Raw genomic sequence first — 14,874 nt, forward strand, 5'->3', positions numbered from 1 at the left:
ACAAAAGAACATACACATGATGAAGGTGATGACATAAGAGAATCGAAAGGAAAGTATAAAGAAATGAAGAAAGTTGACTAGAAGCGAGGAATTTCCAAATGTTGAATTTGGATTCATGTAAAAGCCAATTCTACAATTTGGTTCCTCCTTGATTATTCCCAATCGCCGTCATTCTCCGATTAATCTAACTTTCTTTTCTCTAGCCCAGAAACCACCATTGTACCCAGAAAATTCCGGGATCGCAGATTTAAGGGGAGACTTCTCAATCAATCGAAATTGGCACCCGGAAGTCGGAGAACGTTCTTAAATTCGGGTCCTGAAAATCTCCGATGGAAAGTTCTAGTGACATGGAGGGTGATTGTGACGGAAGGAATGAAGGAGGATCCTCATCGGATTACCGATTGTTGGGTCGGCAAGTTACGGTTCATCAGTTCATGGGCGGCGGCAAAGGCGAGTTGCTTTTTCTGTCTTTTTTTTTCATCATTTGGGTATCTTACGATGAGAATTTCCCAGATTGTCCAGCCCAGAATTGTTGGTGACTATACTTTGTAAAGTTAGGTTTTTTTTTTATTTTACGGCGTTGTGGATTGTTGTGTGCTAGTACATTTACAATTCTGGTTTTTATCATCAGTTATATAGTTCCGATGAGAATTTACAGAGCAGAAGATGCATGTTGGAGATAGATACTTGGAAGAATTAGGGTTGTGTTAAACTACATTTAGAATTTTAGATATAGTAGACGATGGAAAATTTGGCAGGTGAAAGTTAGGTTAGCGTGAGTTCTTGAATGAGAACTAGATGGATTCAAATCGGGACTGCAATTTCTCTCTGGGCTAGAAAAAGCCAGTGTTTGTGAAGTTCTTAGAACCTCTGCTAAGTGACCCTCAACCATTTTTGTATGGCTTTGTTCTTTGATGCAGCTGCTGACTTGCTCTTATGGAGGAGAAGAAATCTTTCTTTGGGGGTTATCGTTTTATCAACTGTAGCTTGGCTTATATTTGAGCTTTCCGGATTGCCTTTCTTATCTGTTTCTTCAGATGTCTTACTGATTGGGATCATAATATCATTTGTCCATGCCCGGGTTTCTGCTTTTAGGAATAGGTGCGGCATTGCTTCTCACCACGCTCCTCTTTTTCTGTAATTCGTTGAGTGTTTAGATGACTGATCGCTACCTGTTTTCTCTGTATAAGCAGACAAGCGAATTCATTACCAGAGCTTGTTCTATCGGAGGAAATGGTGAACAGTGCCGCAGCTTCTTTCCGTATAAAGCTCAACCAGTTGCTTGTAATGGCTCATGATGTTACTGTTGGCAACGATTTTCGGCTCTTCTTCAAGGTTATGAAGCTAACCCTTTTCCATGAAACTCATAGTGATACTAGTAATTTTACATTTTCTTGGAAATCATGGGAAAACCCATTAGCATTTGAACAACGTGCTTAGATGTTAGTGATCTGACAATTTCTCTTTAGCAGGTGGTGATTTGCCTGTGGATTCTCTCTGCCATTGGTAGCTATATTTCTTTCTGCACTCTTGTTTATATTGGTTAGTAACTTGATCCCTAAATGCAAACGAAAGAAAAAAAAAACATTTATGTTATTTGGTCCTTTAGTCTCGTCCCTATTCATAACCTATCAATTAATAATCGTTGCTTCTTGATCTCGGTTATATCTCCTTGAAAGTCAGTGAACCGAAGTCTTATATGAAGTTTTACTCTTTTATGGTATGATCAGGGACCATCCTATCTGTAACAATACCGGCTTTGTACAGCAAATATCAAAGCAAAGTAGACAAGTGTTGCGGGTTGATTCACAGGCAGTTGTCTCATCACTATAAGCTAGTGGACGAAAGTGTTATAAGCAGACTCTCATGGAGCTTATCCAAGGATAAAGATTCTTGAGCTAGCTTTGGTGATTTTGAGAATGTTCTACCTATTTTCGTTTAGTTTTTTCTCTAGTTGGTTCTCTTGTTATTCACCATGTGTAGTATAACTTAAAGGCGATATCCAGGATGAATATATAAGATGGTTTCTTAATTTGCTCAATTAAATCAACTGTCTGTCTCCATTCTGTAAAAGAGGAACTTGTCTTGCAGCTAGAAACAATCCTGAGATTGGCTTCTATTTACGCTAAACGACGTCGTGGGTCATTACATCTATTGCGCAAGAAGTGCGTTTGTACGTAAGTTATACGAAAGTCTCCTTTGAGGATTAACATTAAGTAAGAACCCAATTTGGTCAGTAATGCTAGGGTCACGTGTCAGTATATACCAATCCCTTTTTTATATACAATAGAAGAATCATATTTACTCAATTTAATTTTGGGCTACTTATTAGTGCTACAAGTCTGACGTCAAAAACAAAACAATAAGGGTACAAATCTCAACGAAATGAGTCTTATTTTTCGTTGAATTTGTTGTGATCATCGAATATCTTCTTAGGAATCTTTATTCACTAAAAGAAGGAGAGAAAATAATGGATAAGAAGATTAGTAACAGAGATGTGATTTAGGCGAATAATTTGTTCGTGGAAATTATTGATTACATATTTATTTTTCATCTTCGAAAGTAGTTTTTTCCTGAATAAGAGAATTTAAAATGTTACGAAAAAAAAGTGTTATAGTTTTTTTTAACTATTTTGTATGTTTGTTGTGATTGTGAAGATCTTTTTGAGTACACTGTATAATAATCTAAAAACTTTCAAGAACCCTAATTCAGTCTATACCTCACGGCCTACAGTATATAATAAACACTTACACACGCACGAGGAGAGGTTAAAAACTTAAAATTAACCTAAAAAGAAGAAGTGGGAAAAAGTAGAGGAAAAAATATATGATAATGGAGAAGAGTGTGATGATGAGTAAAAGAGATGTGATCGTATGCAGAGGAATATGGTATGTAATGGTTCTGCTCTCGGTCTTGGGCCTCTTCATATCACTCAATCTTCTGTGGCCACCTGGAGGAAAGTCATCGTCATCGTCTCGGTTCCTCAGGGACGGTGCGGTGAGTGCCACAACATTCTACGCAGTGACGCTACTCAGGTATCTCTTCTTCACCGAGTCTCCCTCCTCCACTAATAATTGGTACAAGGATTTTACTACAGTGAAAGAAAGGATTCCTCAGCTTGTCTTTGCGGAACTTGCCCTGTTAGCTTCGGCTATGTCGGCGCCAATATGTTCATCTATTTTGCATGATAGACAAGTGTCGTTTGTGTTGTACTTGTCCTTGTTCACCATGTCGTTGTTGACCGGAGGGATAGGGCTGATTCAGCTATCGGATAAGCTTAGGATGGAGATGAGACATGCCTATCTCACTCTTTTCTCCTGTTGGTTCTCTACTTTTGTCCTTTTGGCATTGCTCTGTGCATATCCAACAGTTTTCCATTGCTTCTCTGTTCGACTGAAGTTTTTGGGTTCATGTTCATTGAGATCCTTGCGCATAATCTCGGGTGGGCAAGGGGCTCGTGTACGTCCTCAGTTTCCCCTCTTCCTGCTTAATACTCTTTTTTTCGTTCAAAGAGTAAAAACTTGTCTAAGATGCTCATATTTTCGATCGAAATTTCTACTTTTTTTTTTAATTTGTATATGTACTTCTCTCATCTATTCTCCTCATATTTCCCACAATAGCTGGTTAATCAAACTTGTTTATCAAAAAATATTTCCGAATTCATTGATATGCCAAGTGCATACACAAAAGTAACGCACGCCACGAATGCTATTACAAGAAGTGTCGTTGCTCACATCCAGTTTCCCTTACATACATATCGTCATATTCCTACGGTTTCTCATATTTTCTTTCAACGACTATCATAGCATCTTTTATCACATCATTATATGTGTAATAAATATAAATAAATGAAGATTCTAGAACTAAATAGTCCTCCAATGTCCACCTACTATACAATTTTCTTCCTTAAAAAAAAAGGGAGTGTTATGAGTGACGTTTGATATGACGCTCTTTTGTAAGGACTTGCAATTCCCAACCATTTCTACCGTATCTTTTGTTTCATTTCTTCTGGAACAATCACAAACACTTTTTTGACAAAAACATTTCCGTCAGTAAATTATTGATGACTTAGTTATACAATATGCTTGTGTGAACAACACTCCAATCGTTGTTAGAAAAAACAATTATAACATCTAAAGTAATATATCCATAGAAATATGATTATATTATATCTTAAGTTTTCGGAATACATGAGACCCGTAGCTACCAACTTCCAACCAAGCATATTATTAGTTTTGTAATTTGTATGAATAGTAAATCTACACACGATAGATTTCGTGAGAATGAGATGGATATGGATTTGACTCGTTGGAGTGTTGTTGTCAACTAATGGAACTATTTTTACCAAAAAAACTAATGGAACTATTGAAGTTAAGAGAGACAAGTGTTGTGTCTTTTTGCGTGAACTTGAATTTCTACATCGAGTAATTAGTGTGTCTGAATTGGAATGCTTGTGGACTCGTAATAGCTACATGAGATTTTTTTTTTTATGAACCATTTAATTCGTAAACCAACTACATTACACAAAAGTTTTCACCATCGGAATATATTTCTTGAATGGGAATCGAAAATTTAACTTTATAGAGTTTCACATACCATCATGTGGATTTTTTTGTAATGCCCAAACAAAGAAAGAGTGAAGAGAAATATACTCGTGTGTTTCTTAAGAATATGAGGGATTTTATTTGATTCCCTCTTCTCCATCTCCTGGGTCATTCGGTTTGAGCAATAAGACGAATCTTTATGGTAAATGTGTAAATGTGTGCGAGTACAGTTAGTCATTTTGGTAGTGTGTCGATGAGAACTTTCGGGATTTACGGAGCCGAAAATATTGGAGATGAAACTTGGAAAAGTTAGGGTTTCTGATTTTTGTGGGATTTGAAATTTTCATGTCATGTGTTAAACTATTTTTAGCATTTTGGATATAGTAGAAGCTGGGAAATTTGGCAGATATATGAAAGTTAGGATAGCATTAGATCTTGAATGATTATCTTATCTTGATTTATTTATATTTTGTTGGTTTAGTTATTTTTTTTTTTACTTTTTATTTTATTTTATTGTGATTGTGAAGATCTTTGAGTATCGTATAATCTTAAAACCTTCAAAAGCCCTAATTCAGTCTCTACCACACGTACGGTCGGAAATTCCTAGTCTAATTCCTATAAGTTTCTGATTCTAATTCCCTAGTCTAATTAGGACCTCTCTAATTAAGGTCGGTTAAACTCTTTGTATATACCTTAGGGTCTCAGAACTTCCACTTTGATACTCAGTCAATAATCCTCTTTTACAAGAGGAGAGAATATATTATGATCATGGAGAAGACTGTGATGATGAGTAAAATAGATGTGATTGTATGCAGAGGAATATGGTATGCAATGGCTCTGCTCTCGCTCTTTGGCCTCTCCATATCACTCAATCTTCTGTGGCCAACCGGAGGAAAGTCATCGTCATCGTCTCGGTTCCTGAGGGACGGTGCGGTGAGTGCCACAACATTCTACGCAGTGACACTAGTCAGGTATCTCTTCTTCACCGATCCTCCCTCCTCCACCAATAATAATTGGTACAAGGAGTTTACTACAGTGAAAGAAAGGATTCCTCAGCTTGTCTTTGCGGAACTTGCCCTGTTAGCTTCGGCTATGTCGGTGCCAATATGTTCATCTATTTTGCATGATAGACAAGTGTCGTTTGTGTTGCACGTGTCGTTATTCACCATATCATTGTTCACCGGAGGGATAGGGCTGATTCAGCTATCGGATAAGTTTAGGATGGAGATGAAACTTGCTTATGTCACTCTTTTCTCTTGTTGGTTCTCTAGTGTTTTTGGCATTGTTACGTGCGTAAGCGTAAATGTGCCAGTGATTTGGTCTTTTATGGCAGTTGTCTGGATCCTTATCCTTTGGATTTGGTATACTTTCGGGTGGGGAAGTGGCTATACGTCCTCAGTTTCCCCTCTTCCTGCTTAACCTTTTTTTTGTGTGTGTGTGTGTGTTTCAAAGACCAAAAGCTTGTTTTTTCAATCATATCTAGTTCTATCTAATTAGAGCAATAAAATTACTTATGTAATGGACAAATTACTTACGCAATGGACTTGTAAGTCCATAAAGAAACTTCAGTGAGTTTATATGTTAATTATCCAATTGTAACTATATAATTTTCCTCCATGTCCATCTACTATACAATTTTGAGATCACGCTCTCTTGTAAGGACTTGCTTCCCAACAATTTCTACAAAAAGATTACCGTCAGTAAATTATTCACTTAGTTTTCCGAGGGAGAAAACCCTTGCCTTAAATTCACTTACGGTTTTTATGTTCTTCAAATAGATTCGTGTATGAGATTGATACGGATTTCACGCGTTGGAGTGTTGTTGTCAACTAATGGAACCTATTAAAGCTAAGAGAGACAAGTGTTGTGTCTTTTGCGTGAACTTGTATTTCTACATTAATTAGTGTTTTTGGAATTGGATTTCCTACAGTACTTGTGGACCACTAAACGCCACACGAATCTTTTTATGAACCATTCAAATTCTACACATGAGTTTTCCCCATCGGAATAAATTTCTTGAATCGGAATCTAGAATTTACCTTAGAGTTTCACCTACCATCATGTGGTTTGTTGTGATGACCAAACAAATGGAAAATCCATTGACCTTGACCAACTGCATATGCATGCTGACCAAAAACTCTATGTCCTTTCGTTCTCTCAAGGAAAATGCATTATACCTAACAGCTAGAAACTTTTTTTGATTGTTAAAGATGTGTCGACCAACAAAGAAAACCAAAAATATGGAATAATTAATTATATGATTTCATATGTTAATTATATTCTTCATGATTAGTTAGGAATATGATACCCCAACCATACAGTATTATATAATCAAGTCTTGCTTTCCTACATCAAATCTCATTTGTAGTTCTTCTTATTTGCGAATTAATTCCTTCTAGCTTGATTCCAAAGGTTTTAAAACCACTAATATTGAGTTTGTTAGTTGTCAATTCTGATATCTACTAAACTAATCGTTTTCTTATTTGTCTACTTCTTTGCTCTATCCTTTATATTTTTCTTTGTACAAATATGCGCACCGATCCAACAAAGAATTGAACAAAATAATAGGGTCCCATTATATAAAGATCATAATTATTTTAGGATATACTATTACGGCATAAATTATGTAGTGGCTCAATACATGCTCCAGTTTGTGCCTTAAACAGAAATCTCAAACCTTCATTCATACTAATCTCAACCGAACTGAAAAGGAAAAATAAAACTTAACTATCGGCCTATGAAGTAATAACCATTAGAATAAAAAATATGAATATTTGATTTTAAAATTATGTTTTGCTTCTATTAAAATTGGAAAAAAATCAATGATCTCGACCGACGACCGATATAGGAAAAAAAAATCTGACTATGGTTAGTAGAGCGATAACAAACTGATCCCAAGCAATGAGAACAAAATGAATAGTAAATTTGTGACCATTTACTTGCTACACAATTTTATTTAATGAAGAATTTCTTGGACCAACCACATCATCTATAACTCTCTAAAGAGAGTCGCCCATAAATCCATTTATGACTATCTTCTATCCCAACTTGACATAATTTTTTTTTTGACTGTACTCATCTTCACTCACAAGTCACGAGAAGAAACAAATCAGAAAGATTTGATTTCAGATCGAATCAAAAGATCAAAGCTCCGAAAGAAAGAGTGATTTGAAGAGAAATACTCCTTGTGGGCTTCGTAAGAATAAGAGGGATTTTGATTCCCCCTTCTCCATCTCCTGGGTCATCTGATTTGAGAAACAAGACGAATCTTGAAGGGGAACTAGTCAAGTTTTCTGATCGCCTCTGTTTCTCAAGCATAACTCAAAGATGGGCCGGTCGTTACTTGAGCCGGAAGCAAACGCACCCGCCGAAGCAAACCCTAAAAGCAGAACAGGCTTTAACGACACCTACTTCGACACTAACATGGTCATTATTTTAGCTGCTCTACTCTGCGCTCTAATCTGTGCTCTAAGCCTCAACTCTGCCTTGCGCTGTGTGCTGCGCCTCACAAGGAGATTCACTTCGGATGACCCAGACGCTTCAAACGCAAACGCAAATTCAGGACATTTAGCGGCTACCACGGGGCTGAAGAAACGGGCGTTGAAACAAATCCCCGTGGGATTGTACGGTTCAAGGAACATTCATATGAAAGCAACGGAGTGTTTGATCTGTCTCGGAGATTTCGTGGAAGGAGAGAAAGTTAGGGTTTTGCCTAAATGCGACCATGGCTTCCACGTGAGGTGCATCGACACTTGGTTGGTTTCACGTTCCTCTTGTCCTACTTGCAGACAACCGCTTCTCCTTGAGTAACCGTCGCCGATGTGTGGTGGTTCTCGGGATGATGACGTGGCAGTTTCTGTCGTAGGGACATAACTTGATTGTGATTTCTTAACTTTGCTCCTCTGTCTCAGGTGGGCGTGGCTTTTGTTGGTTGGGTGGTTACGTAATTGTTTCTTATTTTATTTTGTGCAAATTAATGTGATTGTTTACACATATACTATATTCTTGTGCGCTGGTGAATTTAATGTGATGGGGTTTGGAATTGGAACTTGAAACAAAGCAAGTATTTCCACATTTTTTTGTTTGTTTGTTTTGTTTAGTAGTTTTTTTCTTTTTTTTTTAGAAAGTAGTTTTGTTTTGTTTTGTTTAGTAGTTCCATGATTATATGTAGCTCAACGGATGTATATAAGCTAACATGACGTGACCATACAAAACAAAAGAGTTCTGAAGATTAGGAGTTCGGATACCGACTGAAATATATAATGGATTAACCTCCTGATTCGGCCTCGCTATGAAAAGGTTATAGGTCTAAAGTTGAAAAACTCTTTTATATATAATATTACTAATTATAAAAATGTTGATAGTTAATCTTGTCTTTAGCACATGCGCAACCGAAACATCAGTAATTTAAAAGCGGAAAAAAATATGTTTTTCACCATGCAACAGTTACATCCAAGTAAATTCATAGCTAATGTGATGTTCATTCTTTATGGATATTGTATTTTTTGAATTCTTTCTTACATCTTTTCTTTTTGTTAAAAATCAAATACCAATTAAAAAAAAAATTATGTAATGGGACGGATTGATTCAACGGCCTCTCTTCTCGTATTTGCATTTAGTGGCAAATTCAACAATGTACTTTCTTGAGTGGCAATCTACTTTCTTTTCTCTCGACGAAATGCAATGGCAATCTGCTATGGATGGGTCTTATTGGGCTTCAATTTTTTTAACTATTGTTTTCTTGGTGGCCCACAGAAATCGTATTGAAAGGACCAGATGATAGCTTCACGTTTAGAAGTTTTTTATAAGCGGTTCTGAAAATTCCACTTTTCCTTTATGTTGTTGTTAACGTATAACCAATCTTTTAATTCTAACGTATAAATAATCTTTAAATTCTAGCCGGATTTGAATGTACCGGATTTTAAATTCTAACGTATAAACAATCAACAAATGCTTATGTTAGGATAGAGTAATACATTTCACTTCCTATGGATTCTTCCTTTTATCTTCATATATAGTAATGGAAGCACATAAATTAAATAGCTAGGGTAGATGATTTGAAAAATTATTTTAAGATTTCAGAAAGTGCTACAAAAATATTCTCCGAAATTCAGAAAGTGCTACATGCATAAACGCAAATGTAAACCACTGAAGATTCAACAATTTTAATACATGGGAAAAAATCTCCTACTTTGATGACTGATATCAAGGAAAAATGATTACAATAGTAAAAATGGTAACAACAAAAATAAATACCCAAAATGATTAAAGAATATATCAATATGTTGACCACAGTGGTAAAATTATCAATTGCACATTAAAATGCCTGTAAGAATATTGAAAATGTTGGCAAATTAACAGTTATAAATAGATAAATAATACAAAAGATCTATATATTAATACAAAATAATTATATATTACTATTAACTTAATGATATGCTCTTATTCTCTCCCAAAAATAATTAATTTTCATATTATATATAATAATGATTGTTTATTGATTTCTTGTATTTTGCGGTTTTTTTTTCTTCTTAAAAAGGTTTACTATATTTTGTGGATGTCACGTGTATAATTATGTAAATCCACGAATTACTGAATGTTCATGCATGGTTGTAATTTTTAAGAAAGCACGTAAGCTCTATATATATAAAACTCTATTGACTCATCGAAGAGAATAGAGCACCCAAAAAGAAAAGAAAAAAGTAAAGAAAAAAAGATGAAGTGTTTGTGTTTGATCGCTTTTCTAGCGATTATGACCGCACAAAGCTATAGCGATCTAGGAGTAGAATCTGCGTCGAGTGATGCATTCGTGAGTAGGAAAGGCCTCCAATTTATCCTCAATGGGAAGCCATTTTACGCCAATGGATTCAATGCCTACTGGCTCACGTACGAAGCCACCGATCCGGCCACAAGGTTTAAGGTCACCTTTGCACTTCAAAACGCGACCATCCACGGTTTGACCATCGCACGCACCTGGGGCTTTCATGATGGCGGTTACCGTGCTCTCCAAACCGCTCCTGGTTCCTACAATGAACTAGCGTTTCAGGTAAGTACACATATATATATATATATTCATTTTATATATTTATATATATATTATTAAGAGATCTGTTTAGAAGATATTAAGTTACAATGAATTTTCAATTAAAAAACATTAAAATTTAGAGAGGTCTATTTACGGGTCTAAACTGTTAGTTCTTCTTGGACCGCTATAGATGTTTAAGTGGTAAGAAAATTTGAATTTTCATAGATCTTACTGTCTTAGAGATTAGCTAATATGGCTTTTGATCTAAGATATAAAACTTATAAAAAGATCTAAATTTACGTATTATCATTCCATCGTTAAAGTCTAAATTTGTTTAACCAATTATGTGCAGAATTTTAATCTGAATATTTTTTTTTATCGTAATTTTTTTTTTTTTTTATGGTGGAAAGGGATTGGATTTTGCGATAGCCGAAGCAAAAAGACTCGGTATAAAAATGATAATCACCTTTGTGAATAACTATTCTGACTTCGGAGGGAGGAAACAGTACGTGGATTGGGCTAAAAGTAAAGGCCAATCCGTAACTTCCGAAGATGATTTCTACACAAACCCTCTTGTTAAACAATTCTACAAGAACCACGTCAAGGTACACATACATTTTCATCCAATATATCTATTTTCTTTATTCTCTTGAGACTGGTTAATTTACATTCATAACGAAAAAACATATTACAATACCCCTAAATTATATTATAAATATATAAAAAAAATCTCTCTTTGTACGTAGACTATAGTGAACAGAGTGAATACCTTCACAAAAGTTGCATACAAAGATGAACCAACCATTATGGCTTGGGAGCTTATGAACGAGCCACAATGCAAAGCTGATCCAAGTGGGAAAACCCTTACGGCTTGGATTCGTGAAATGGCTCCTTACGTAAAATCACTTGATTCAAAACATCTCCTCTCTACTGGTCTTGAAGGCTTCTATGGTGACTCCTCTCCTAAAAAAAAGGCTTCTCTAAATCCAGTTGCAGCCAACGTTCTTGGAACCGATTTCATCGCTAACCACAATATTGATGCCATTGATTTCGCATCTTTTCACGCTTACCCTGACTCATGGTAATAATACTAAACAAACTCGCATATTCATACTGATCAATTTCATATATAATTTCATTAGACAATAATCATCATGTTCTGCTTGTTCCTTGTTTAACACATCAGCTTATGAAGAATCGATATATTTTTTTGTGTGTGTGTATCCACAAGTTGATCACCATTCCATGCATTTTGATTTTTCAGGTTTCCAAACATAGATGAGAAATCTCGATCAGACTACTTAAGAAAATGGCTGGAAGGCCACATCGAAGATGCGCAGAACATTCTGAAAAAACCACTAATCCTAGGAGAATTTGGGAAACCAACGACTACACCAGGCTACACTCAGGCTCAGAGAGACGCCGTCTTCAACGCAACGTTTGACATCATTTATGCGTCTGCCCAAAAAGGCGGTCCAGCCGCGGGAGCATTGTTTTGGCACCTTATAAGCGACGGTATGAACAATTTTAAAGATGGCCTTTCCATTGTACTTAGTGACAAATCCTCGACGGTTAATATTATTGGTCAGCAGTCACGGAAGTTGGGTTTGATTGGTGGAAAAGGAAAATGAAATCGCAAAGTTAAAAACTAAAATTTTAAATAGAGTCATACACTGAAATGATAGCCAACTTCTACTATTTATGATGCAGCATATGTTTACCTCATAACTTTAAGATGAAGTTTTTGATTATAAGATGAAATTGGATCTTACGTTACATCACTTAAGCATATGCCTAATCTTTTCCTACAAGTTTTGGATTTTGATACAAATCAAGTTACAAGGCATACCTTGTTTTTGCCTGAAAGTGATCTTACAAGTTGTATGTATCTGCTCTTGTAATGATCAAGAGAGAAACATAGTTCTCTTATAGCTTTCCTTTTCTCTTCCTCTCTTTCTGATATCACATTCCTCTGCATCTCCACTTGATTCTCCAGCTCTTCAACTCTAGTTTCCAATTCTTCCATGACATTCTTGTCGGTTCCTGATTCAGACACAATCCCAGTGTCTTTAAAAGACACCTGGTTTAAGTACTCCTCCATTTGCTCGATTTGGACATCTCTTGATCTCAACTCTGCTCTTAGGCTATCTAACAGTTCAGCAGCATTATCCTTTTGCAGCTTCGCTTTCTCGGCCTTCCATTCACTCCACATTTCCATAAGCTTTGAAACCTCGGCTTCTGATACCTCTAAAAGCTCATTGCACTGCTCGAGCTCACTTTCTAGACTCTCAATCTTGCAACTTGAATCGGATAGCTTACTCTCTAACTCAAGAACCTGTCTTTTTTCACATTCAACTTCTCTGTTTCTGGCTTCTAATTCTCCCAGCGCAGTTTCTAGCTCATCACGAAAGATATCAGCAAGCAAAAATGCAGACTGGTTCTTCTCAAAATCACCCTTTAGTTTCAAGCTCTGCGCAGACTCACTGCTCGTTTTCCCCCTTGGTGAGACCAGGTGGTGCTTAAGAGACGAGTAAGAAGCTCGTGTCTCCAAATCTAACTCCAGAGAAGGACAAGTATCAGAGTTAAAGGAGCTCAGATGCGCCATTGGAGCTACAAAGGAAGAGGCATTGTTAAGATCAAATTTGAGGAAGCCGTTGAGGAGCTCCTGGTTCAAATCGTTGTAAGTCTCACCAAGAGACTTATACAGCCAAAGAAAATTCTCTTTTGACTCAGGTTTTTCACTATCTTGGATCAATCTTAGCATACTTTGGACATATTGATTTATCTCTGTGGATGCAAACAAAGAACATTATTTGTTGGATCAAGAAAAGAAGCATAAACAATTAAGACAGGAGAAGCATAACAATTAAGATCAATGAACCTGTTAATATATGTACTAATGACTTAGCATTATGAGGCCGCAAGGATGAACCAGCATTCTCTGATCCTGTTTCTCTGGGAAAATCCATCTAAAACATGAACAGAGGAAAATATAACATTGAGATTACACTTCAAACACGCGTTTTATGAGTGAAAGCGCAGACTCAATTTCAAAATTTTAGACTGCAAAAAGGCGATTAAACTTTTATCAGCAAACTCGGAAGGAAACATAACACATATACACAAAGGAAACAGTTCCAGACACGTTTATGAGTGAAAGCGATGATCAAGCAGACTCTTTCTAAGATTTTAGACTGCAACGATTTTACTTCTATGAGCAATTTCGGAAGGATCCCAAATTCCAGAAACAAAAAAAAAAAAAACAGAAGAAAAGAAAAACACAACACACATAGGAAACAGTGTAAAGAACTCGGCAAAGCAACTTAGAACAGTAGATTAACAAACCCTAATCAGACAAATCGGATTATCTCTTCACGACTGCTCCAGTTCTCAGAGAGAGAGAGAGAGAGAGTGAGAGAGATTTTACTGACCTGAAATTGAATTTGTTGAGAGAAGAAACGGAGAAACCCAGATTAGTCGATTACAGGGAAATAGTATGAAGAAGATTTGAAATTAGGGACACGACTTACGATGGGGAAAGCTGGAACGACTAAAGTGGCGGTCTTTTCGATTCAAATTTTCACCACGAGCATTTCTACATAACCAACAGATATACACACACTTTACTTACTGTCGTGTATATTATCGGATTTAACTTTGATTGTTTTTTTCTCAGAAAAAATCTGAGAAAAAAAAAAATTATAATCTACCTTTCCATCAAAAATCAAGTAATTCATAAAACCACATATATAGTTCAAAAAGGCTTACGAGAAAGCTTATCCTTTTTTTTTTTGTTTCTGTCTTCTTGTCTTTTAAAAGGCTACTCACCAAATGTAGTTATCTTTTCTACATTACTGTTTCTCAAATTAGTAGATAGGAGGACGCAAATGAATATTGTAAGTTTGTAACATGATTTGGGTGTGTGTGAAGTTAGGCATGTGTTATACTGTATTATACTCCTGAAATCCGATTAAAGGATAAAAAAAAAAGAAGAAGAAGATTAGGACTAAAACACATAAATAAACCGAATTTAAAATAAAACAGGATCAGCCTGTCGGGTCGAACTTGGACGGACGTTCCAATTGACATGTTTATGTAATGTATCCTTCTTCACCTACTTCTTCTGAATTATGAATGTTATTACATCATTAATATTTGGTTTAATACTTGTTACAGAATTAGAAAACTGCACGTAGTAACGTTTAACTGTAATAGTCCACAATGATTGAACAGTTATTAAATAATAGATACAAGAACTTTTGAGACAAAGAGAGAGACATGGCTTAGCTTTCCTCCTCTACCCCC

General features: G+C 36.0%; 6 protein-coding genes across 6 annotated transcripts; 5 read left to right on the forward strand and 1 right to left on the reverse strand.

The window, feature by feature from the left end:
* The first annotated feature begins 34 nt into the window (after positions 1–34).
* Positions 35–2,125, forward strand: LOC18023407 (reticulon-like protein B16). Its single transcript, XM_006407427.2, has 5 exons — positions 35–450; positions 921–1,101; positions 1,194–1,335; positions 1,473–1,542; positions 1,731–2,125. Exons 1-5 carry the CDS (start codon positions 330–332, stop codon positions 1,895–1,897), a joined length of 681 nt encoding a protein of 226 aa, XP_006407490.1. The 5' UTR covers positions 35–329; the 3' UTR covers positions 1,898–2,125.
* Positions 2,126–2,832: 707 nt separating this feature from the next.
* LOC18023408 lies at positions 2,833–3,491 on the forward strand. Its single transcript, XM_024159501.1, has 2 exons — positions 2,833–3,323; positions 3,371–3,491. The coding sequence occupies exons 1-2, from the start codon at positions 2,833–2,835 to the stop codon at positions 3,489–3,491; spliced, it is 612 nt and encodes a 203-aa protein (XP_024015269.1).
* A 1,821-nt stretch (positions 3,492–5,312) lies between these two features.
* Positions 5,313–5,963, forward strand: LOC18023409. The gene has a single exon (XM_006407429.2). The coding sequence runs from the start codon at positions 5,313–5,315 to the stop codon at positions 5,961–5,963; it is 651 nt and encodes a 216-aa protein (XP_006407492.2).
* Positions 5,964–7,594: 1,631 nt separating this feature from the next.
* On the forward strand, positions 7,595–8,573 carry LOC18023410 (RING-H2 finger protein ATL72). Its single transcript, XM_006407430.2, has one exon. It carries the CDS (start codon positions 7,872–7,874, stop codon positions 8,352–8,354), a length of 483 nt encoding a protein of 160 aa, XP_006407493.1. The 5' UTR covers positions 7,595–7,871; the 3' UTR covers positions 8,355–8,573.
* Positions 8,574–10,247: 1,674 nt separating this feature from the next.
* On the forward strand, positions 10,248–12,274 carry LOC18023411 (mannan endo-1,4-beta-mannosidase 3). Its single transcript, XM_006407431.2, has 4 exons — positions 10,248–10,590; positions 10,980–11,174; positions 11,316–11,650; positions 11,834–12,274. The coding sequence occupies exons 1-4, from the start codon at positions 10,261–10,263 to the stop codon at positions 12,198–12,200; spliced, it is 1,227 nt and encodes a 408-aa protein (XP_006407494.1). The 5' UTR covers positions 10,248–10,260; the 3' UTR covers positions 12,201–12,274.
* Positions 12,275–12,352: 78 nt separating this feature from the next.
* LOC18023412 (protein NETWORKED 4B) lies at positions 12,353–13,333 on the reverse strand. The gene has a single exon (XM_024159889.1). The coding sequence runs from the start codon at positions 13,331–13,333 to the stop codon at positions 12,401–12,403; it is 933 nt and encodes a 310-aa protein (XP_024015657.1). The 3' UTR covers positions 12,353–12,400.
* Positions 13,334–14,874: the final 1,541 nt, after the last annotated feature.

The sequence above is a fragment of the Eutrema salsugineum genome, unplaced genomic scaffold (genome assembly GCF_000478725.1).
Source record: "Eutrema salsugineum unplaced genomic scaffold, Eutsalg1_0 scaffold_13, whole genome shotgun sequence".
Taxonomy (NCBI): Eukaryota; Viridiplantae; Streptophyta; class Magnoliopsida; order Brassicales; family Brassicaceae; genus Eutrema; species Eutrema salsugineum.

Excerpts from the sequence above, each read along its gene's own strand:
- LOC18023407 (XM_006407427.2), top strand. The coding sequence starts at position 330 with ATGGAAAGTTCTAGTGACATGGAGGGTGATTGTGACGGAAGGAATGAA. Across the intron at positions 451-920 it reads GTTCATGGGCGGCGGCAAAG|CTGCTGACTTGCTCTTATGG; the intron begins GCGAGTTGCTTT and ends TCTTTGATGCAG. Across the intron at positions 1,336-1,472 it reads ATTTTCGGCTCTTCTTCAAG|GTGGTGATTTGCCTGTGGAT; the intron begins GTTATGAAGCTA and ends TCTCTTTAGCAG.
- LOC18023408 (XM_024159501.1), top strand. The coding sequence starts at position 2,833 with ATGGAGAAGAGTGTGATGATGAGTAAAAGAGATGTGATCGTATGCAGA. Across the intron at positions 3,324-3,370 it reads CTCACTCTTTTCTCCTGTTG|TTTTCCATTGCTTCTCTGTT; the intron begins GTTCTCTACTTT and ends CATATCCAACAG.
- LOC18023409 (XM_006407429.2), top strand. The coding sequence starts at position 5,313 with ATGGAGAAGACTGTGATGATGAGTAAAATAGATGTGATTGTATGCAGA.
- LOC18023410 (XM_006407430.2), top strand. The coding sequence starts at position 7,872 with ATGGGCCGGTCGTTACTTGAGCCGGAAGCAAACGCACCCGCCGAAGCA.
- LOC18023411 (XM_006407431.2), top strand. The coding sequence starts at position 10,261 with ATGAAGTGTTTGTGTTTGATCGCTTTTCTAGCGATTATGACCGCACAA. Across the intron at positions 11,175-11,315 it reads TCTACAAGAACCACGTCAAG|ACTATAGTGAACAGAGTGAA; the intron begins GTACACATACAT and ends CTTTGTACGTAG. Across the intron at positions 11,651-11,833 it reads CACGCTTACCCTGACTCATG|GTTTCCAAACATAGATGAGA; the intron begins GTAATAATACTA and ends TTGATTTTTCAG.
- LOC18023412 (XM_024159889.1), bottom strand. The coding sequence starts at position 13,333 with ATGCTAAGATTGATCCAAGATAGTGAAAAACCTGAGTCAAAAGAGAAT.